General features: G+C 43.5%; 1 protein-coding gene across 1 annotated transcript; it reads left to right on the top strand.

Annotated features, from left to right (window-relative positions):
* Nucleotides 1-1,715: 1,715 nt before the first annotated feature.
* Nucleotides 1,716-22,266, top strand: malsu1 (mitochondrial assembly of ribosomal large subunit 1). Its single transcript, XM_033046378.1, has 4 exons — nucleotides 1,716-2,070; nucleotides 8,229-8,410; nucleotides 16,171-16,252; nucleotides 21,865-22,266. The coding sequence occupies exons 1-4, from the start codon at nucleotides 1,860-1,862 to the stop codon at nucleotides 22,026-22,028; spliced, it is 639 nt and encodes a 212-aa protein (XP_032902269.1). The 5' UTR covers nucleotides 1,716-1,859; the 3' UTR covers nucleotides 22,029-22,266.
* Nucleotides 22,267-22,600: the final 334 nt, after the last annotated feature.

Raw genomic sequence — 22,600 nt, forward strand, 5'->3', positions numbered from 1 at the left:
CGGTGGGAGGTGGGAGGAAGAGGTCGGGGTGTCAGTGACTCTGGGTGGTCTGAGGGAGCAAACTGTCCCCAACTTTGCTACAGCTGACGTTGCCCAGAGCCGCGTCCCCACCTCACTCGGCCCCGTGTGTGGGCGCTGCCGACCCACAGCCCCTGACAGTTTGGCCCACAAGGGGAGACGGGGCAGTGGGCGGCCGTGGTCGGACAGCGCAGACTCCGGAGGGGAGAGTGGGGGTTGTCCCGAGGGATGCGCTCCTTCGGCTACTTACACCTTGGTGCTCGGGTTCAGAGCAAAGATACTAGAGCATTTGGTTCTGAGCGCATAGTCACCCAAAAAAATAACCCCACAATATTGCAATCAAATTGCTCTGACTTTGAGTTTGCTTTATTTAGTGAAGGCTTATCGAGATGGTGCTGTCTCTCTGGACACGACAATGAATGCGGCTATTAGTCGCGGATTGTAAAAGACGCTACACCATGGGATAACACCAGTTTAAACATGATACCTTCCCGCTCTCAATGACAGCACCCACAATTATTTACAGCGCAAAAAATGATAATTTCAGCGGTTTTTAACAGGACAGAAAGTACGCGTTTCGTGTGTTAACTGTGTATACCGAGGCCACCATGTCCTCCACATAGATTGAGCTGCTCCGTGCGTCACGCCCTTTGACCCGATGACCTTATGTGCAACCCCCCTATATTCTCTGGAGATGCTGCCTGAACCGCTGAGTTACTCCAGCACATTGTGTAGATTTTTTTGTAAACTAGCATCTGCAGTTCCTTGTTTCCTCAACATCCTACTGTTTTTATTCTGTAAAATTGGCTCTCGAGCTTAGATATCTTAGCATCCTTTAGTAGTCTGTTATTCAAGTCCTGGGGATGGAAAAGTGGTTGCACAAAACAGTGATGCCAGTCAAGTGGGATGATTTATTTTTGATACAATTGAGCACTGTCGAAATTGCATTCAGCCAGGCATAAGGTGAGTATTCCCTCACTCTCTTTGTTGAGAGTGGATCTGGAGTATCAGGAGTTGTGTCACTCACCTCGGGATTGCAGGTTTCTGTTCTACTCGTCACAACCCCATTTATGTGGCTGGTCTAATGAGTTTCTGGTCAAGAAGAGGTAGAGATCGTCATTGCTTGTGTAGTAGGTCACTGCTTTGATGTTACTTGGCAGTTATTAGCCTATCTGAATGTTGTTTAGGTCAGCAACATCTTGGAGTTGGTATGGTTGACCAATGCCAAACATAAATGTCTTCTTTTGTGCAAGGAGAAACCAACTATTGGAGCGTTTGCCCTATTAATCCCTGTTGAGTTCGGTTTACCAAGACTGTTGATGTCGATGCTGCCTTGTTGCTCAGGGCAGACACTCTCACACGGTTCTGGAATTCAGTTGTTAGGTTCAAGTTGACCAAGGTTCGAGTGAAGTCTAGAGCTGATTCCCCAACGTCATTCCCTTACAATCTCCCCACAACCCTCCACCAAGCTCCTGTCCCACCATAATCACCCGTTTCCATATCACAACTCTAAAGTTAGTTTCATGTTCTCCAGGCACGTTGTTTATATTTCTTATTTTCCTTTGAGAAATAAAATTGAATGAATTTCCATCTCGCTCCAGGTTTTCTTGTCATGTGTCCGCCTCTTTTCGAAGTCGCAATTCTGTTCGTTTGAATCCGGAACTGTTAGTAATCGCAGTGCTTGGCTGTCGGGTTGAATTTCTGGTCGACAGCTTGTATGGTATTTCCGTCCGTGTCTTTCCTGCAGTGTAGTGCAAAGGTCTTTTAGCTCCGCTATAGGATCTTTGGTGTAGTGCGATTTCCCCTGGGCCGGCCTGGTGCTGGTGGGTGGTTTGCAGGCGATGATGAAGGTGGTCGCTGCTCTTGCAGCGCTCGCTGGCTGCGGTGCCCGGAACGTGCTGCGGGCGGCTCGAGAGCCCGGTCAGCGCGCGCTGCTCTGCCCAGATCCCCGGGCTCGGGCAGCGCGAGGCGACCACGCTCCCGGGCTCAGGGTCCGGGGTTCCCGGGACTGCAGCAGCGAGCATATGGAGAGGTGCACGGCGGAGGAACCAGGTAAATCGCAGGGTGCAACCAAATACTAACGCGCAGAACAGCTCGGTAACATGGCATCTTGTTAAGTGTGTGAGGTATTGCACTTCGGTATGTGCTGCGTAAGTGATACCCCAACTGGAGAAGTTAATGACTGGATTGATAGATTTGGAATAAATAGAGATAAATAGTTGTTGAACACCAGTGGTAATCCTCCTCTTCGGAATCTTTCTACCTCCATCTGACATGCAGTCTCAGTTTAATATTTGGAAAGATAGACACAAAATGCTGGTGTAACTCAAGCAGCATCTCTGGACAGAAGGAATGGGTGATGTTTCGGGTCGAGACCCTTCTTCAGACTCAGGAGAGAGAGGGACGAAAGATATAGACGGCACAGGAGAAATGAATGGGAGATATTCAAAAAGCAACGATAAGAAGATGTGAAGCACACAGTAGGCTGACACATTGAAGAAGGGTCTTTAAACCAGCATCTGCAGTTCCTTCCTACACAATAGGCCATTGCTGGATGGTTGATAACAGATCAGATGGTTGATAACAGTATACAGATAGGAACTCAACAGGACCACAGTGTTTAAGAAGGAACTGCAGATGCTGCAAAATCGAAGGTAGACAAAAATGCTGGAGAAACCACAGTCTTAGAATAACGGGGAGGCCATTTAAGACTGAGGTGAGAAAAAACGTTTTCACCCAGAGAGTTGTAAATTTGTGGAATTCCCTGCCACAGAGGGCAGTGGAGGCCAAATCACTGGATGGATTTAAGAGAGAGTTAGATAGAGCTCTAGGGGCTGGTGGAATTAAGGGATATGGGGAGAAGGCAGGCACGGGTTATTGATTGGGGACGATCTGCCATGATCGCAATGAATGGCTCGAAGGGCCGAATGGTTTCCTCCTGCACCTATTTTCTATGTTTCTAAACTCAGCGGGTGAGGCAGCATCTATGGAGCGAAATAGGCAACGTTTCGGGTCGACAGTATCGGACCACAGTAAAACTGGTGTGGGGGAGGGACAACGAAGGTTGGGGAGGGACGGAGAGTGAGGGGATGCAAGGGTTGAAGTTAGAGAAATTAATATTCAAATTGTTGGGTTGTAAGCTGCCCAAGCGAAGTACTAGATGCTGTTCCAGTGAGGCCAAACTAGATATTTGGCCTCACTGAGAAGTTTTGGATGGAAAGTACTGGGAACACTTAGCAAGGCAGGCAGAATCAATTAAAAGGGAAATATTTAATGTCTGGGTTCCTTCATCAGAATTGTGAAAGAGTGAAAAACATTGGTTTTCAGTAACGGAGAAGGTTGAGAAGGGAGGGGAGAATACGCAGTACAAAGGGAATATCACTGATAAGATGAGACCAAATTTATTAAATGTAGCAATGAAGTGGTTAGGATCAGATTCCTTCGCTTTGACTGTGTTTGGTGTTTAGTTTAGTTTATTGTTACGTGTAGAGGTATAGTAAAAAGCTTTTTGTTGTGTGCTATCCAGTCAGCGGAAAGACTATACATGTCCTTGTAATATCATTGCTGAGGTGACCCGTTGTCTTGTCAAACACATTTCATTGTACCGTTAACCCTGTGTTAACCTACATATGACAAATGAAACTGAACTGAACTGAATACAATTGAGCCATCCATTGTGTACAGAGAAAGGATAAAGGGAATAATGTTTAGTCCAAGAAATAACATTTGGTGCAAAATTGTTGTTAATAGGCTGTGGGATATGCCCAGCAGGGCAGGCTATAGTTGTAGATAAAGAAAAACACAGCCAAAATGTTGACAGCAGTAATGGGCAATTCTAATACAGACAGACGGAGAAACGAGTTGGAACTCGTTTACAGTTTCAAAAAGTAAACGAGAGTAAGTTGGAAATTTTAACATTGAGTCGTGAAGATTTAGAACAGATAGGTAGACTGAAGGTGGAACAGATATGTAGACAGATTACCAAAAGATGACAAAGCAACAGAGTTGTCTTAGTTGGTGATTTTATCTTTCCCAATATTGATTGGGACTTGCTCAGTTCCAAACGCTTCGACGGGGCAGAATTTGTGAAATGTATCAAAGAGGTTTTCTTGAAACGGTATGTGGATGGTTCAACGTGAGAAGGGAACATACCGGTGTTGGGAAATGAGCCTGGCCAGGTGAACGGTGCTTCAGTGAAACAGCATTTTGAGGATAGTGATTACAACTCTATAAATTTGAAGGGTCTTGACCTAAAACGTCATTAATTCCTTTCCTCTAGAGATGCTGCCTGACCTGCTGAGTTACTCCATCTTATTTTGTCGATTTTCAGTTTAAACCGGCATCTACAGTTCCTTCCTACACTATAAGTTTGAAGATTGTTTTGAATAAAGAGAAGACTGGACTATGCAGGAAGGTGCTAAATTGAAGTAAGGCAAACTACATTGTGATAAGGCAGGAGCTTGGGAGGGTACATTAGGAGCAATTGATATTGGGTAAGTCCACGTCTAACGTGTGGGAGTTGTTTAAGTACCAGTTGATCAATGTTCAGAACCAGCATGTTCCAGTAGGGAGGAGGGATCAGGATGGCAAAGGATGGGAACCTTGAATGACCAAAGAGGCTGTAAATTTGGTCAAAAAGAAAAAGTAAGTGCGTGCAAGGTTTAAGAGGTTGCAATCAGACAGAGCCTTTTAGGAATATAAAGTAAGGAGGAAAGAACTTAAGCAGGACACTAGAAGGGACAAAAGGGGCCCAAAAGGGCTTGGGAAAATCGGGTCTCGACCCAAAACGTCACCCATTCCTTCTCTCCAGAGATGCTGCCTGTCCCGCTGAGTTACTCCAGCTTTTTGTGTCTATCTTTAATACTATTCTATGGTCTTTGTTAATAGAGGGGTTAATTATTAGCATTTTACAACTTATTGTAACTGTAAAATATTATAAAGAATGGCATTTAAAAGGGAACGGTGCAGAGGCAATTGAATACAATTGAACAATTGTATTATTAATTGGAAAACAATTAAATGAGAGAAAATAACTTACCTTGTTATAATTGGAAGCATATTGAGAGAAAATGCAGACCCCTTTATAACAAAAATCGGTTCTAACAGATGGACCTGCCGACTCATCCCGACTCACATGGTGCATCAACGAGCCCTTCTTCACCCATCGCCCGGTGCGGTTAGGTAGTTGTTGTTGTGGCTCACATTGTAGCCCCTGTGGGCAGCGCTTTCTTCGGGCCGCCACCACCAGCAGGATGCGCTTGGTAATGATGTGGCTCCTGCCTTCTCACCGGCTGCTGCTTCTTGCGGCCTGTCGCCTTGTCCGCTCCCCGCTCCACTGCCGCCGCCGCCTCCGCCTCCTTGATACACCTTCTCCCATGGCTGTCCATTTGGCCTCTCCTCTCCTCCCCTCCACTACCATCACCGCAACTGCCTCCTGCTTCTTCTCCTTCTCCACCAGAGTGGCTGACATGCTCCACCTTGGAGGGTATCGGCAGCTGAGGGGGAGGGGTGGGTGGGGAGGGGAGAGGACCCTGCGGTGGCCGGGTGCACCTTGTTGAGGGGGAACAAGGGAGGAATATGACAGTCAGGAGCTGCAGCATGGGCCAAGATAGGGGCCGCGTCGGCCGGACAGTAGAGTAGCTGATGGGAGTAGCTCGTTGGTGTACACCAGCGGCATTGACGCCTAGTTTTAAGGTGAATGACACAAAGTGCTGGAGTAACTCAGCCGACTGAATCTGTCTAAAGAAGGGCCCCGACGTCAACTATCCATGTTATCCAAAGCCTGACCTGATGAGTTATTCCATCACTTTGTGTCCTTTTGTGTATTAACCATCATCATCAATTCTTTATTTCAACCACATACAATGATGATACCTTACTGGGTTGTTGAAGACAATCAGCATTTACGGACACCATTCCCCTCCCTCCCCATGGTCCGTTTACATGAGGGTTTACTGTATAGTCGAAAGGATTTCAGCAGTAATAGTATTTAGATCTAACTTTCAATGTGGAAGTATGTTATTTCACAAATCAGACATATTGACACGTACAAAAATGTTTGTCAGTGTCAATGTTTTTTATGTGTGACTAAAATGGTCAAATGGATTGGTTTAGTCAGAGTCTTAAAAAGAGAGAGAGGGGGGAGGGCGTAAAGAAGCTGAACTGATTAGGGAATTAATTCAGAAATATCTACGACATCTGAAAGGAATTAATAATGGGGCAAGGGGACTAGGGTATGCAAAATCAGCCAATTTAAAAAAAACAGTTACTGGAGGGTTGAAGTTACTGGAGGGAGATGCAGACATGAAGGGATTGGAGCTTAAGAATCAACATTTGAAAATTGCAGGTGAAGTGTGACTGAGCAATAGTATAGTGTTGTGAAAAGTGAGCAGGGCTTGGCACAGATTAAATTATGGCTAGATGAAGTGGAAGAGGATACACCGATCAAGAGAACTACAAATTAGTTGACCTTAATCATTAAAAATTGAGCCAGAGGGCTGAGATTGGGAAGAAATGGACCATGGATTTCAATAAAAGTAGGCAGTCTGTGTAATGGGAAATCCTTGCAATGTGTTGTATCAGCCATTGTGATTACTGAAAAATACACAGTGCATTAAGGATGTATTCAGATCCCTTCACTTTTTCCACATTTTGTTATGTAAGGGATTACATTCATTTAAAAAAAAAAATCATCATTCTATACACAATACCTCATCATAAAAAAGTGAAAACAGGTGTTTAGAAAATTTTGCCAAGTAATTACAGCTTCAAGTCTTCTTGGGTATGACGCTGCAAGCTTGGCACACCTGTATTTGGGTCATTTCTCCCATTCTTCTCTGCAGATCCTCTCAAGCTCTGTCAGGTTGGATGGGGAGCGTCGATGCACAGCTATTTTCAGGTCCCTCCAGAAATATTCGATCGGGGTCAAGTCCGGGCTCTGGCTGGGCCACTCAAGGACATGCACAGACTTGTCACGAAGCCACTCCTGTGTTGTTTTGGCTGTGTGCCTAGGGTCGTTGTCCTTTTGTAAGGTGAACATCCGCCCCAGTCTGAGGCCTGAACGCTCTGGAGCAGACTTTCATCAAGGATCTATCTGTACTTTGCTCCGTTCATCTTTCCCTCGATCCTGACTAGTCTCCTAGTTCTTGCCACTGAAAAACATCCCCACAGCATGATGCTGCCACCACCATGTTTCACCGTAGGTATGGTATTGGCCAGGTGATGAGCGGTGCCTGGTTTCCTCCAGACATGACACTTGGCATTCTGGCCAAACAATTCAATTATGGTTTCATCAGACCAGAGAATATTGTTTCGGTGCCTTTTGGCAAACTCCAAGCGTGCTGTCATGTGCCTTTTACTGAAGAGTGGCTTCCGTCTGGGCACTCTACCATAAAGGCATGATTGGTGGAGTGCTGCAGATATAGTTGTCCTTCTGGAAGTTTCTCCCATCTCCACAGAGGAACTCTGGAGCTCTGTCAGAGTGACCATCGTGTTCTTGGTCACCTCCCTGACCAAGGCCCTTTTCCCCCAATTGCTCAGTTTGGCCGGGCGGCCAGCTCTATGAAGAGTCCTGATGGTTTCAAAGTTCTTCAATTTAAGAATGACGGAGGCCACTGTGCACTTCGGGACTTGCAATGCTGCAGAAATTGTTTTATACCCTTCTCCAGGTCTGTGCCTCGACACAATCCTGTATCGGAGGTCTACGGACAATTCCTTCGTCTTCATGGCTTGGTTTTTGCTCTGGCATGCACTCAACTGCGAGACCTTATATACACAGGTGTGTGACTTTCCAAATCATGTCCAATCAATTTAATTTACCACTGGTAGACTCCAATCAAGTTGTAGAAACATCTCAAGGACAATCAATGGAAACAGGATGCAACGAAGATCAATTTTGAGTGTCATAGCAAAGGGTCTGAATACTTACGTAAATGTGATATTTCAGTTAAATCTTTATAATTGCAAAAATTTCTAAACACCTGTTTTCACTTTTTTATTATGAGGTATTGTGTGTAGTTTGATGATAAAAAAAAAGAATGTAATCCATTTTAGAATAAGGCTGTAACGTAACAAAATGTGGAAAAAGTGAAGGGGTCTGAATAATTCCTGAATGCACTGTACATTAGACAAAAGTTTCCTGAGCTATTTTCAAGTAATGTTTCTAAGAAATGGGCAGTGATGGACTAAACATATACTCTGCTTTCTATTAGGTTCTATTTACCAGCCAGTGTTTAACATTGATGTTTTGGTGGCTTTGTTACGCCAAGAAAATGCCAACGAAATATGCGTTATCAAACTTCCTACAGAAATAAAGTATGCTGATTATTTTATTGTTGTAAGTGGAACTTCTGCAAGACATTTACAAGCCATGGCACAGTATGCAGTAAAAGTGGTAAGTGGTATAATTAGATTTTGTTGATATTTTAATTGTGAATTATGATCCTCCAAAAGTCAAACCCTGATGTAGTTTTGTTTTATGATTAGGCAAATAAGTTAAAGTTCACCTTCTGTAGCATTCATCCTGACATTTTTAATTTTGTTGACAATGTATTAAAATGCATTTTTGCAGAAAATGCATTCTAAAACTTAGGTGTTTGTTATTTTATTAAAATTAAATAATTTATATTATCCCAAGCAAAATATTTAACCAGAACTCAAATTCTTTAATCTTTGGTCAGTTAAAGCATATGTTGCACATAGGATAAACAATGCACATAATATATTTCTGCTGTTTATGAAGGTGCAGATGCTGGAAAATCGAAGGTGCACAAAAATGCTGGAGATACTCAGCGGGTGAGGCAGCATCTATGGAGCGAAGGAAATAGGCAATGTTTCAGGCCGAAACCCTTCTTCAGACTGATGGGGAGGGGAGAAGAAAGGAAAAAGGAGGAGAAGGAGTCCGAGGGCTGAGGGAGAGATAGGAAGGGGAGAAGACAGCAAGGGCTAACAAAATTGGGAGAATTCAATGTTCATGCCACCAGGATGCAGACTCCCCAAGCGGAATATGAGGTGCTGTTCCTCCAATTTCCGGTGGTGCTCGCTCTGGCCATGGAGGAGGCCCAGGACAGAGAGGTCGGATACGGAATGGGAGGGGTAGTTGAAGTGCTCAGCCACCAGGGAGATCAGGTTGGTTAATGCGGACTGAGCGGAGGTGTTTGGCAAAACGATCGCCAAGCCTCCGCTTGCTCTCCCCGATGTAGATCAGCTGACATCTAGAGCAGCGGATGCAATAGATGAGGTTGGAGGAGGTGCAGGTGAACCTCTGTCGCACCTGGAACGTCTGCTTGGGTCCTTGTATCTTCTTTACCTCTTGTATTCTCTCTTACTTCTTACTTCTTGTATGTCTCTTACTTCTTGTATGTCACTTTACCTCCCCCCTCGACTCCATTGTCGCTTTACCTCCTCCCTCGACTCCATTCAAGGACCCAAGCAGTTTCTCCAGCATTTTTGTGTACTATATATTTCTGCTGGATATGCGCATTATTAGGTCGACTACAAATTACTGTATATTACAAATTGCTGGGACTTGGCTTCTTGATGGCACTTTCAGAATGCTGTCAGATTGTGTAAATATTGTTTCAGGATGGTACCTTGAATCGAAACTTGAACATTATATATTTCCTATGTACCTGCTATCCTTTTCATGCCAGACTACTGGAGGTTTGAGTGGCACCTCTTAAGAAGCATTGGGAAGTTGCACCAACGCATCTTGCAATGGTATTTTGTGTAATCGTTGTGTACCAAATGTGTTGTGGATGCACTTGAGCTTCTTGAGCATAATTGGAATTGCACTCATCCTCGGACATTGAAATTATTCTATCACACTCCTGCTATATAGCCTGTGAATGAAGGAATGTTTTAATTTCAATTACAAGGCAAGACTCGGTAAGCTGGATTTGTTCTTCTTGGAGCAGAGGACGCTGAGGGGAAATATGACATAGGTGCACAAAATTAAAGGAGAATATGCATTCAGAAAAGCAGTCTTCTGCCACTATCCTCTGCCTCCTATCACCAAGCCAATTTTAGATACAGTTACCCGGCTCATCTTGAATCCCCTATGCCTTAACTTTCTTGACCAGCATACCATGCAAGACCTTGTCAAATGTCTTGGTGAAGTCCATGTAGACAGTCTACTGCTGTGCTTTCTTCTTGTCTACCGCCTCAAAAAACTCAAAGTAGTGATGCAGGATTTCTCCCGCTTAAAGCCATGCTGACTATCCATGACCAGTACCCACTTTTTAAAAAAGTACATAAATCCAATCCCTTTGAATTTTCTCCAATAATTTCTCCCATCGACCTAAGACTCACTGGCTGCAGTGACCTGGCTTGTCTTTGCTGCCCTTCTGAAATAAAGGAAAAGTATTAGCTATCCTCCATTCTTATGGTACCTCATCTGTGGCTAATAAAGATGCCAAAAATCCCTATCAGATCCCGGGTTATCTCCTCCCTTGCTTCCCAACGCATCCTGAGATCGATCACTGTGGATTTATACACTCTTTTGAGTTCCATGACATCTAATGACTCCTCCTGCTTAATAGTGACATGCTCCACATTATCAAGGTACCTCCTCCAAACTCACGATATTCCATGTCCTTCTCCTTGGTGAATGCAAATGAAAAGTATTAATTCAGGACCTTACCCACATCCCCTGGTTCCACACATAGCCAGGTATATCCTTCTGATAGACACAAAATGCTGGAGTAACTCAGGGGGACCGGCAGCATCTCTGAAGAGAAGGAAGGGTGATGTTTCTGGTCGTGTAAACCAACATCTGCAGTTCCTTCCTACACATATCCTTCTGAGATACGTTCACAATGCCTTCGGATTCTCCTTAATCTTATTTGTCATATTTAATGGTCCCACTTTGCCCTCAATTTCTTTAAGTTCTCTCCTATACCCACCTTTTCTTCCTGATCAATGTCGTAGCCTATCTCTCGCACTTCTCAGGTTGAGGTTTATTATTGTCACGTGTACTGAGGTACACTGAAAAGCTTTATTTTACATGCTATCCAAACAGATCAGATACACCATATGTAGGTCACAATCAGGTCAAACTCAAGTACAATAGATAGAGCAAATGGGAAATGCAGAGTGCAGAAAATAGTTCTCCACATTGCAGTGCAACACCATCTTGAATCTCCATTTCCTTCCCGTATGACTTGGATTTTCTACCAGCCAAAGGAAAAAAATAGTTCAATAAGGTTTAAAAACAAAGGAATTATGCGAAGCCTTCATGAATTACTTTCTAACTGAACTGTTGAGACTTTGGCCTCCCGTTCACTATAGTAGCAATTTATGCTGTTCGTCTGTTCATTTATGCCTTCATCTTTCCTCCTGGTGGGCCTCACAACTTATGGCAAAGTCAAAGTCCATGAATAAAAGGAGCACTGGCAGTGTGAATATGAATTAATTAAGAGATAGGAAGTAAAGAGTGAAATGGTGAACGGTTGTTTTGCAGACTGGTATTCATCTGAGGATGATAGTAGGATCGCTGAACTTTCTAATGTATGTTAATGATCTGTACTTTGGATATGACGCATAGCTTCACAATTTGTAAATGACCCAAATAAGTGCCTGACTAGAAGCTGCATTCTGTGTCCATTATCTGTTCCTATTAACTTAGGAAAATCTTGCTGCTAAGGCTCTCAACTCTCTACATTGTCAACCACGCAGGTTTATAAATATTTGAGGAATTGAACTGGTATTGCCAGGAATGTAGCTGGTGCCATTATCTGCCATTCCTCATTGTTTTAAGAGAAATCAGATTTGAGGAACCCTTCTCCAAGAACTACCGACTGCAGGTCTATTTACAGTGCTTGGCAAACAGGACAGAAATCTGGCATGAAATACTCTAACATCAAAGCTTGCATGAGCTTTCATTATACTAATAGAAATCAATTCTCAAGAGCATTCCTTTGGCAATTAACCATAAATGAAACTTTATCCACAAGAGCAAGTTAAGAAAGACCTATGAATTATGTACAAATTGAGGAAAGACTCGTTTACACATCTTTAGCAGCATTTTTTTTGAAAAATGCTGAAATTTCCTTAATTAGCTGTCAGGATTTTTTTAAGATGTATATTTTATATTTAGGAATGGCCATGAACAATCTAACAGTGGGTCATCATAGTTGCTCCCAGTGCATATTCCTCTTCTTGGAGTGCCACTTTCCTGCAGTTACCCAGTTTAATATGTTAGGAAGACTTCCTCTTTCAATTCCAATTATTTCAATGGAAAACAGCTGAGCAGTAAATAGAGAGGCAATGTTATGGTGATCTTATAGAGTCACAGAATAATACAGCATGGAAATATGTTCTTTAGCCCAATTTATTCATGCTGGCCAAGCTGATTAACCGAGCTAGTCCCACCTCCCTGGGTGGCCCACATCCCTCCAAAGCTTACCCACCTTCGATCACTTCCTCTGGCAGTTTGTTCCTTGTACAGGTGTGCCTCAGGGTTAGGTGCTGGGCACGTTATTGTTTGTCATCTTTACTCATCTACATCAATGATTTGGATGAGAGCATACAGGGCAAGATTAGCTAGTTTGCGGATACAAAAGTCAGTGGTTTTGCACATAGTGAAGATGGTTGTGAAAGATTGCAGCAGGATCTGGATCGATTGGCCAGGTGGGCTGAGGAATGGTTGATGGAATTTAATACAGAGAAGTATGAGGTGTTGCATTTTGGGATGTCTAACAAGGACAGGACCTACATAGTGAATGGTAGGCCTCTGGGGAGTGTTGTAGAGCAGAGGGATCTAGGGGTGCAGGTGCATGGTTTCTTGAAGGTCGAGTCGCAGGTAGATAAGGTGGTCAAAGGGTATTTTGGCACATTGGCCTTCATCAGTCAGAGTATTGAGTATAGAAGCTGGGAGGTCATGTTGCAGTTGTATAGGGCGTTGGTGAGACTGCATTTAGAATATTGTATTCAGTTCTGGGCATCATGTTATAGGAAAGATATTGTCAAGCTTGAAATGGTTCATAGAAGATTGACGAGGATGTTGCCAGGACTAGAGGGTGTGAGCTATACGGAGAGGTTGAGTAGGCTGGGTCTCTATTCCTTGGAGTGCAGGAGGATGTGCGGTGATCTTATAGAGGTATACAAAATCATGAGAGGAATAGATCGGGTAGATGCACAGAATCTCTTGCCCAGAGTAGGGGAATCGAGGACCAGAGGACATAGGTTCAAGGTGAAGGGGAAAAGATTTAATAGGAATCTGAGGGGTAACTTTTTCACTCAAAGGGTGGTGGGTGTATGGAACAAGCTGCCAGAGGAGGTAGTTGTAGCTGCGACTATGCCAACATTTAAGAAACAGATGGACAGGTACATGCCGAGCTGTCAAGAAGTATGGATTTTCCATATTTTGTACAGAAATACGATAAGAATGCGGATGTACGGATTTGCTTTGTAAAATACGGATTTTTTAAAAATCGGCCCGACTTCCTGTTTCATCTTGCTGCTTAAAAAAAGTAAGGATATAAAAAGTCATACTGTAACTAAAAATTATAGCAGATCTTATAGCAAATCTTAGTATTTTAAATTTCAAGATCTGGATGATTATTTTTGTAAGCTTTGATCTGCCTGTCCCGCTACAGGTTTAAACAGCGCCGTCAGTTTAGCGCGACAGCACTAAGGGTTCTAACTATAGCGCTACCAGCTGGAGCGCTATTGCCTTTACACATAGCGCTATGGGCCACAGACTGTTCGAGGAGGGAGAAGGAGAGAGGGAGGGAGAAGGAGAGAGGGAAAAGGAGGGGGAGGGAGAAAAAAAGGAAGGAGAGAGGGAGGAAGAGGGAGGGAAAGGGGGAGGGAAAGAGAGGAAGGAGGGAGAGAGAGCGAGGGAGGGAGAGGGAGGCTTCCAAAATGGCTTCCTAGTGCTAAAGCAGGAAGCAGCCGTTCAAACAGAAGTATACAAAGAGATGGCAATGAATGCACTGTCAAGTAAGGTGTGTAGAAGACATGTCAACAGGTAGCAAAGTTATGCATTCTTGTACTCTTACATGGGTGTGACCACACATAAAAAAAACATTTTTCAGCACTGTGTAAAAATACTGACTTCTTCAGCAAAATACTGATTTTCAGGTACTAGAATACTGAAATGCTCTGACAAAACTTGGCAGCTCTGTACATGGATAGGACAGGTTTAGAGGGATATAGACCAAGTGCAGGCATGTGTGTCTAGTGTAGCTTGGACATGTTGGACAAGTTGGGCCGAAGGGACTGTTTCCATACTGTGTTAATCTATGACATCACTCCCAGGTGTGAAAATGTTACCCCATACATCCTTTTTTTAAAAAAGTATTTGCCCTCTCACCTTAAACATATGCCTTCTAATTTTTGACTTCCCTACCCTGATGTAAAGACTGTGGCTATTCACCTTATCTATGCTCCTCATGAATTGGTATACATCTGTAAGGTCACCCCTCAGCCTCTTACACCTGGGGGAAAAAGAGTCGGCTTATCCTACAGCTCATTATAGCTGAAACCCTCCAGACTGGTTAAATCTTTGGATATCCTTTTTGCACCCTTTCCAGTTTAATGGACTCATTCTCACAGCAGGGTGACCAGAACTGTACAGTACTCCAAATGTGTCTTGGCAACATCTTGTACATCTCAACATACTGGTCAACAAAGGGTAGTGTGCCAAATGCCTTCTTCACTACCCTGTCCAACTGTTCCAGCACATTCATGAAACTATGTACCTGCACCCCTTGGTCTCTCTGTTTTAAACCGTTCCCTCAGGCCCTATCATTTATTCTGTGTGTCCTGGCCTGGTTTGTTCTACCAAAATGTCATGATATAGTAAAATGTAAATATGTTTCATTATTTAAATTTAATAGCAGGATTAGTCTTCAGTAGTTTTGAATGTTTGTGAATGTCAGTCATAAAATCTGTTAATAATCAGGACTTTTATACACATATGCATTACTTGAATTCAGTAAGCAACCTGCCATCAAAACACTTCTGTAGGATCTAAAGAAGGGTCTCGACCCAAAACGTCACCCATTCCTTCCCTCCAGAGATGTTGCCTGTCCCGCTGAGTTACTCCAGCATTTTCTGTCTCTATGATCTCGCCAATCAACCTGAACCTAGGAATTCCTTGACATTTATTCAAGGTAAGATCAGCTAAATAAGAAAACTGCAGTGCAGGTGTTTTGCCCCTTCGAGGACATTTCAGGCTAATGTTCCCACAAAGCGCAGATCTGAGATGATGCTGGATTATTTTATTCTTTCAGTTATATATAGACAATAGACAATAGGTGCAGGAGTAGGCCATTCGGCCCTTCGAGCCAGCACCGCTATTCAATGTGATAATGGCTGATCATCCCTAATCAGTACCCCGTTCCTGCCTTCTCCCCATATCCTCTGACTCCGCTATTTTTAAGAGCCCTAAAAGCATCCAGAGAACCGGCCTCCACCGCCCTCTGAGGCAGAGAATTCCACAGACTCACCACTCTCTGTGAGAAAAAGTGTTTCCTCGTATCCGTTCTAAATGGCTTACTCCTTATTCTTAAAGTGTGGCCCCTGGTTCTGGACTCCCCCAACATCGGGAACATGTTTCCTGCCTCTAGCGTGTCCAAACCCTTAACAATTTTATATGTTTCAATGAGATATCCTCTCATCCTTCTAAACTCCAGAGTATACAAGCCCAGCTGTTCCATTCTCGCAACATATGACAGTCCCGCCATCCCGGGAATTAATCTTGTAAACCTACGCTGCACTCCCTCAATAGCAAGAATGTCCTTCCTCAAATTAGGGGACCAAAACTGCACACAATATTTCAGGTGTGGTCTCACTAGGGCTCTGTACAACTGCAGAAGGACCTCTTTGCTCCTATATTCCTCTTGTTATAAAGGCCAACATGCCATTCGCTTTCTTCACTGCCTGCTGTACCTGCATGCTTACTTTCATAGACTGATGTACAAGGACCCCCTGATCCCATTGTACTTCCCCTTTTCCCAACTTGACGCCATTTAGATAGTAATCTGCCTTCCTGTTTTTGCTACCAAAGTGGATAACCTCACATTTATCCGCATTAAACTTCATCTGCCATGCATCTGCCCAATCCCCCAACCTGTCCCAAGTCACCCAGCATTCTTTATCTGTGTAATATAATTGAATTTTTAATGAATGGTTGTTTTTATTCTTCAGCATAAACACTTGAAGAGAGAAGAGAATTACCATGTTCACATTGAAGGGAAAGATACCGATGATTGGAAGTGCATAGATTTTGGTGAGTCTGCATGTTTTTTTTACATTTTATTAATCTTTTTAGCATTGTTATTTGAATAGCGTCATAGTCATATAGCATTGAAAGCAGGCTCTTCGATTCAATTCGTCCTTGCTGTCCAAGATGCTCCATATAACTGAGTCCCATTTGCCTGCACTTGGCTCATGTCCCTCTAAACATTTCCTCTCTTCATAGTTGATATCAGAATTGAGAAAAATATGGAGAGCTTTGGGGAGTTGTAAACGATAAGCATACTTTCTGTCCTTCATATGAGGCATTGAAATAATATGTTTTGCTGCTATTGGTGTAGACTCCGGCTGCAGGTTACTTAGAGTCGAGCTAAACAGTGTGTAGTTGGAAACAATTACAAAATCCTGTTCTGAATGTTCTTGGATATAAACTGTAGAACCAGATCTGGGGGTTTGGAAGTCAGCTGAATCCCGAGAACAGACACTTGATATACATGTGGCCATACAATAAGTAGCTGGAGTGAAACTAACTGGCCCGGATTCACATTAGTTTATTGTCATATACACCAAGTGCAATGAAATTGTGTAGGAAGGAAGTGCAGATGCTGTTTTAAACCAAGGATAGAATCAAAATGCTGGAGTAACTCAGCAGGACAGGCAGCATTTCTGGAGAGAAGGAATGGGTGACATTTCGCTTCAGACTGACAGTCATGGGAAAGGGAAAGGGAAAGAAGAGATATAGATGGTGATGTAGAGAGGTATAGAACAAATAAATGAAAGATATGCAAAAAAGTAATGATGATAAAGGAAACAGGCCCCTGTTAGCTGTTTGCTGGGTGAGAACGAGAAGTTGATGCGACTTGGGTGGGAGAGGGATGGAGAGAGAGGGAATGCAGAGGTTACTTGAAGTTAGAGATATCAACATCATACCACTGCCCAAGCGAAATAGAGTTGCTATTCCTCCAATTTGCGTTTAGCCTCACTCTGACAATGGATGAGGCCTAGATAGAAAGGTCAGTGTGGGAATGGGAATTGAAGTGTTTGGCAACCGTCAGGTAGGTCCAGGCGGACTGAGCAATGGTGTTCAGCAAAACGATCACCCAGTCTACCTTTAGTCTTGCATCAGGTACATCACTTGCACCTCCTCCAACCTCATCTACTGTATCCGTTGTCTAAAGTGTGGACTCTTATACATCGGCGAGACCAAACGTAGACTGGGTGATCATTTTGCTGAACATCTTTGCTCAGGTCTGGACTTACCTGGTCTCCCAGTTGCCAAACACTTTCATTTCCCTTCCCACAATGGGCCTGTTTTCACACCGTACCTCTAACATCTAAAGTCTACTCCATCTCATATTGTTGATGTGGCCGACAACAGTGGTGTCACTAAAAGATCAAGTTGGTGCTGTACTTGGCCACAGTCATGGGTCGACAGGAAGTAAAGCAGGGGACTGAGCACACAACCCTGAATAGCAGCACTTGTGAGGGTCAGGATGGGAGAAATGTTATGACCAATTCTAGGACTGAGGTCTGTTAGCCAAAGTCCAAAAGCCAGTTGCTGATGTAGACCCCAGGCCAAGGTCCAGAAGTTTAGTCATAATCCTATTCAGCATTATGGTGTTGAAGGTTGAGCGGTGGTCAATAAATTGCGTACTGACAAAGTGTTTGTGTTGTCAGGGTGATCCAGAGCGGAATGTAATGCAAGGGATTAGATCTATTTTTACTGGACACAAATTGCAAGGGGCTTCAGTGCCCTTCGTAATGTTTGGGTCAAAGACCCATAATTTATTTATTTGCCTCTGTATTCCACAATTTGAGATTTGTAAAATCACATGTGGTTAAAGTGCACATTGTCAGATTTTAATAACAGCCATTTTTATACATTTTGGTTTCACCATGTAGAAATTACAGCAGTGTTTATACATAGTCCCCCATTTCAGGGCACCATAATGTGTGGGACACAGCAATGTCATGTAATTGCAAGTAGTTATGTTTAGTATTTTGTTGTCTATCCTTTGCATGCAATGACTGCTTGAAGTCTGCAGTTCATGGACATCACCAGTTGCTGGGTGTCTTCTCTGGTGATGCTCTGCCGGGCCTGTATTGCAGCCATCTTTACCTTATGTGTGTTTTGAGGGCTAGTCCCCTTCAGCATATAAAAGGCATGCTCATTTGGGTTCAGATCAGGTGATTGACTTGGCCACAAGAATTGATCATTTTTTAGCTTTGAAAAACTCCTTTGTTGCTTTAACAGTATGTTTGGTATCATTGTCTTGCTGTAGAATGAATCGCTGGCCAATGAGTTTTGAGGCATTTGTTTGAACGAGCAGATAGGATGTGTCTACATACTTCAGAATTCATTATGCTACTACCATCAGCAGTTGTATCATCAATGACGATAAGTGAGCCAGTACCTTCAGCAGCCATACATGCCCAGGCCATAACACCCCCACCACCGTGTTTCACAGATGAGGTGGTATACTTTGGATCTTCTCTCCTCCATACTTTGCTCTTGCCATCACTATGATGTAAGTTAATCTTCCTCTCATCTGTCCACAAGACCTTTTTCCAGAACTGTGGTTGCTCTTTTAAGTACTTCTTGGCAAACTGTAACCCGGCCATCCTATTTTTGCGGCTAACCAGTGGTTTGCATCTTGCAGTGCAGCCTCTGTATTTCTGTTCATGTAGTCTTCTGCGGACAGTGGTCATTGACAGATCCACACCTGACTCCTGAAGAGTGTTTCTGATCTGTTGGACAGATGTTTGGAGATTTTTCTTTATAAGAGTTACAATTCTTCTGTCATCAGCTGTGGAGGTCTTCCTTGGCCTGCCAGTCCCTTTGCGATTAGTAAGCTCACCAGTGCTCTTTCTTAATTATGTTCCAGTTGATTTTGGTAAGCCTAAGGTTTGGCTGATGTTAACAGTTTTATTCTTGTTTCTCAGTCTCATAATGGCTTATTTGACTTTCATTGGCACAACTTTGGTCCTCATGTTAATAAACAGCAATAAAAGTTTCCAAAGGTGATGGAAAGACTGGAAGAAAGACTAGATGCTGAGAGCTCTCATACCTGCATTAAGGAGGCAATTAAACACACCGGAGCAATTACAAACACCTGTGAAACCAAACATTATGGTGCCCTGAAATTTCTACGTAGTGAAACCAAAATGTATAAAAATGTACTTTAACCACATGTGATTTTTTCTGTTCCAAATTTCAAATTGCCCACCGAGTCAGCGTCAACCAGCGATCAACTTGTACACTAACGCTTTCCTACGCATTAGGGAGAAATTACAACTTACTGAAGCCAATTGACCGATAAATCTATACATCTTTGGAGTGTAGGAGGAAACCGGAACACCTGGAGAAAACACATGGTCACAGGGAGAACATACAAACTCCGAACAGACACCACCCATAGTCAGGTTTGAAATTGGGTCTCTGGCGCTGTAAGGCAGAAACGTTACTGCCGTGCCACTGTCCTGCCTGATTGGTATAGATGTAGGCTAAAGTCAAAGTCAATTTTATTTGTCACATACACCCGAAGGTGCAGTGAAATGAATTTGCCAGCAGCGATACACTTAAAAAGAACACACAATACACAATAAGATTTAGCACAAACATCCACCACAGCATTATTCACTGTGGTGGAAGGCACAAAGTTCAGTCAGTCCACCTGTTTGTTAACCCATGGTCGGGGCCATGAACCCTCCGTAGTCGCCGCTACGAACAGCCCGATGTATAGGCCCTCTCGTCGGGATGATTGAAACTCCTACGTCGAAACGGTCAAACACCCTCCGCGGCTTGGAGGTCCCGAATCGGCGCTTTCTTACTGGAGAGTGCGGCTTCAGGATGTTATAGGCTGCAGGCCGGCTGTCGGAGCTCTTCTCCCGCGACCCCCGGCGAGGGATCCCAGGCACCGGATGGTAAGTCCACGCCGTGCCCGTGGCTAGAAGCTCCGCAGACCGTGGCTTGAGGATGTAACAGTCCACGGGCCAGCAATTGGAGCTCTCCTCTCTGGCGACCCACGGCAAGGGTTCACCCGCTCCGCGATGGAAAAGTCCACACTTTGCCCCCTGCTGAAGCTCCGGGCCCGTCTCCAGGCTCCAATCCAAGCTGTTAGGCTGCGAGGGAGACATGGAAAAAGTTGCCTCTCCGTCGAGGGGGCGACCAAAAGCAGTTCCCCCCTTTCCCCCTCCCACCACCCCCCACACAAGACACACCAAGAGATACTATTACCAATATTTCAAAGTACTTCATCATGATTGATGTTGGACCTAGAGTGTCAATGTTATAAGTCACTTTACTTTTCTTGTGTAATAGCAACAAACTGCATATGCAAGGGGTTTGACCTTGCCAATCCATGTTCTCCAGGAATACAACCTGACCCCGAGTGGGGTGGAAGATTGCAACCTTCACGTGGTCCGCCCTGTTTCGACGAATGCAATCAACCCGGTGTGCACAATCAAATAGAACAAGTTGACCTATAACTTTAGGCTGTGCATGCCATACGCAAGAAGAAGACCCCCTGAGTTACTCCAGCTTTTCTTGGGGACTGGAATGACGGAGGTTTTCTTGAAGCAAATGGGGGGCAGTAGATTGTTAATGTGAGAGATTGAAAAATCATCTAAGAATATGGCGCACTATTGTAGGGTCCATCCGGGCCAGCTGCGTTGAGCGTTTACCCTTGTGAAAGCAGATCTGATATGGATGGGTCAGTGCCAGTGAGGAATGAAGCACACACCCTGGTGGAGCTTTGTTTGCCTGCTTAAAATGGGCATGGAAAGCATTGGCTCATTCAGTAGAGATTAATCATGGTCAGTACTCATTTCCCCATTTTCAGTTAATTTTGTTGGATTCAGGCCTTGCCACAGTTGTATGGCATCTGATCGATGGTATTGAGCTTCTGGCTTGTTGAGTATACCCAGTAGTCTTGTGGAGATTATTCTTGGCCTTTCCAGATGGGGTCAGTCCAATTATAACCATATAACAATTACAGCACGGAAACAGGCCATCTCGACCCTTCTAGTCCGTGCCGAACACATAATCTCCCCTAGTCCCATATACCTGCGCTCAGACCATAACCCTCCATTCCTTTCCCATCCATATAACTATCCAATTTGACATTGTCATTGTCATTGTCAAAACTAATTTGCCACACATCTTGATGAAACCTACGTATAATTTATTTGATACTTGGCCATTGACTAGGAATGGAGGTTAATGTGCATGGACCCTCAGTGCCTGATACGAATTGGTCTTAGTTTGTTGCCTTTAATGTTTGTCTACATAGTTTAACTTACTGCAGGTGTAGTAGCCCAACTATAGTCATCATTTGGAGATTGAGTTGTTATTTTTAAAGCATTGCCCATGGCTTGAAACCTATGATTAGGCACTGGACTTATTTAGGGAAAACAACCCACAATCTATCTGTATTTACTATTTCAATATATAAATTATAAGCTTTGGTGTCATGTGACTATTTTCTTTAATAAGTACAATACAAGGGGTTGATTGGAATAATGAATATGGTTAAAAAGTAGTAGCGTAATTTTCAGTGTGCTGACTGGAGTATTGTAAGGAATGTATAATGATGTAATCTTTATCTGATATTGCTTTTCTTTTTCCTTCTCACCTCACCTACTAAGGGAACATCATTGTACACTTTATGCTACCTGAAACCAGGGAAATCTATGAACTGGAGAAACTCTGGACTTTGCGTTCCTACGATGATCAGTTGGTTAAAATACCCTTGGAAATTCTTCCATTGGATTTTATATATGAACCAACCAATGACTTGGAGCAAAAATAGAGCAACTTCAAAAGGACTGAAATACAGAAGAATGAAATGGTCTTGAACCACTGTGCTGTGACTCAATGACAGAGTGGAAGAAGAATCTGTTAAGAGCAAGATGAATAAAAGAGGTTGTTTTTTTGAACGAACTGTGAATTGAACACATCTAAAAACTAAAGTTGTTGTATAATTTAAAAATTCACAAGGGCCAACTGAGTGACTTGACATAAACAAAATAAACCTCTCATGAGATATATCTTCCTGTGCATTTAAGCATAACCCTGGCAAGCTCAGTTTTATGAATTGCACTTTTCTCAGTGCAGAGAAACACAGTATAGGTTGTCCAGCCCCTCCTTTAATCAGGGCAAAATCCACCCCCCAGAAGTCGCTCGAAAATGTGGAGCCGCAGGGCTGAGTGAGGCAGCAGATCTGATCGATTCAGGATCAGTTCCTGTGGATTGGAGGATAGCTAACGTTATTCCACTTTTCAAGGAGGGAGCGAGAGAGAAAACGGAATTACAGACCAGTTAGCCTGACTTCGGTGGTGGGAAAGATGCTGGAGTCAATTATTAAAGAGGTAATGATGGGGC

Source organism: Amblyraja radiata, chromosome 2 (assembly GCF_010909765.2).
Source record: "Amblyraja radiata isolate CabotCenter1 chromosome 2, sAmbRad1.1.pri, whole genome shotgun sequence".
Classification (NCBI taxonomy): Eukaryota; Metazoa; Chordata; class Chondrichthyes; order Rajiformes; family Rajidae; genus Amblyraja; species Amblyraja radiata.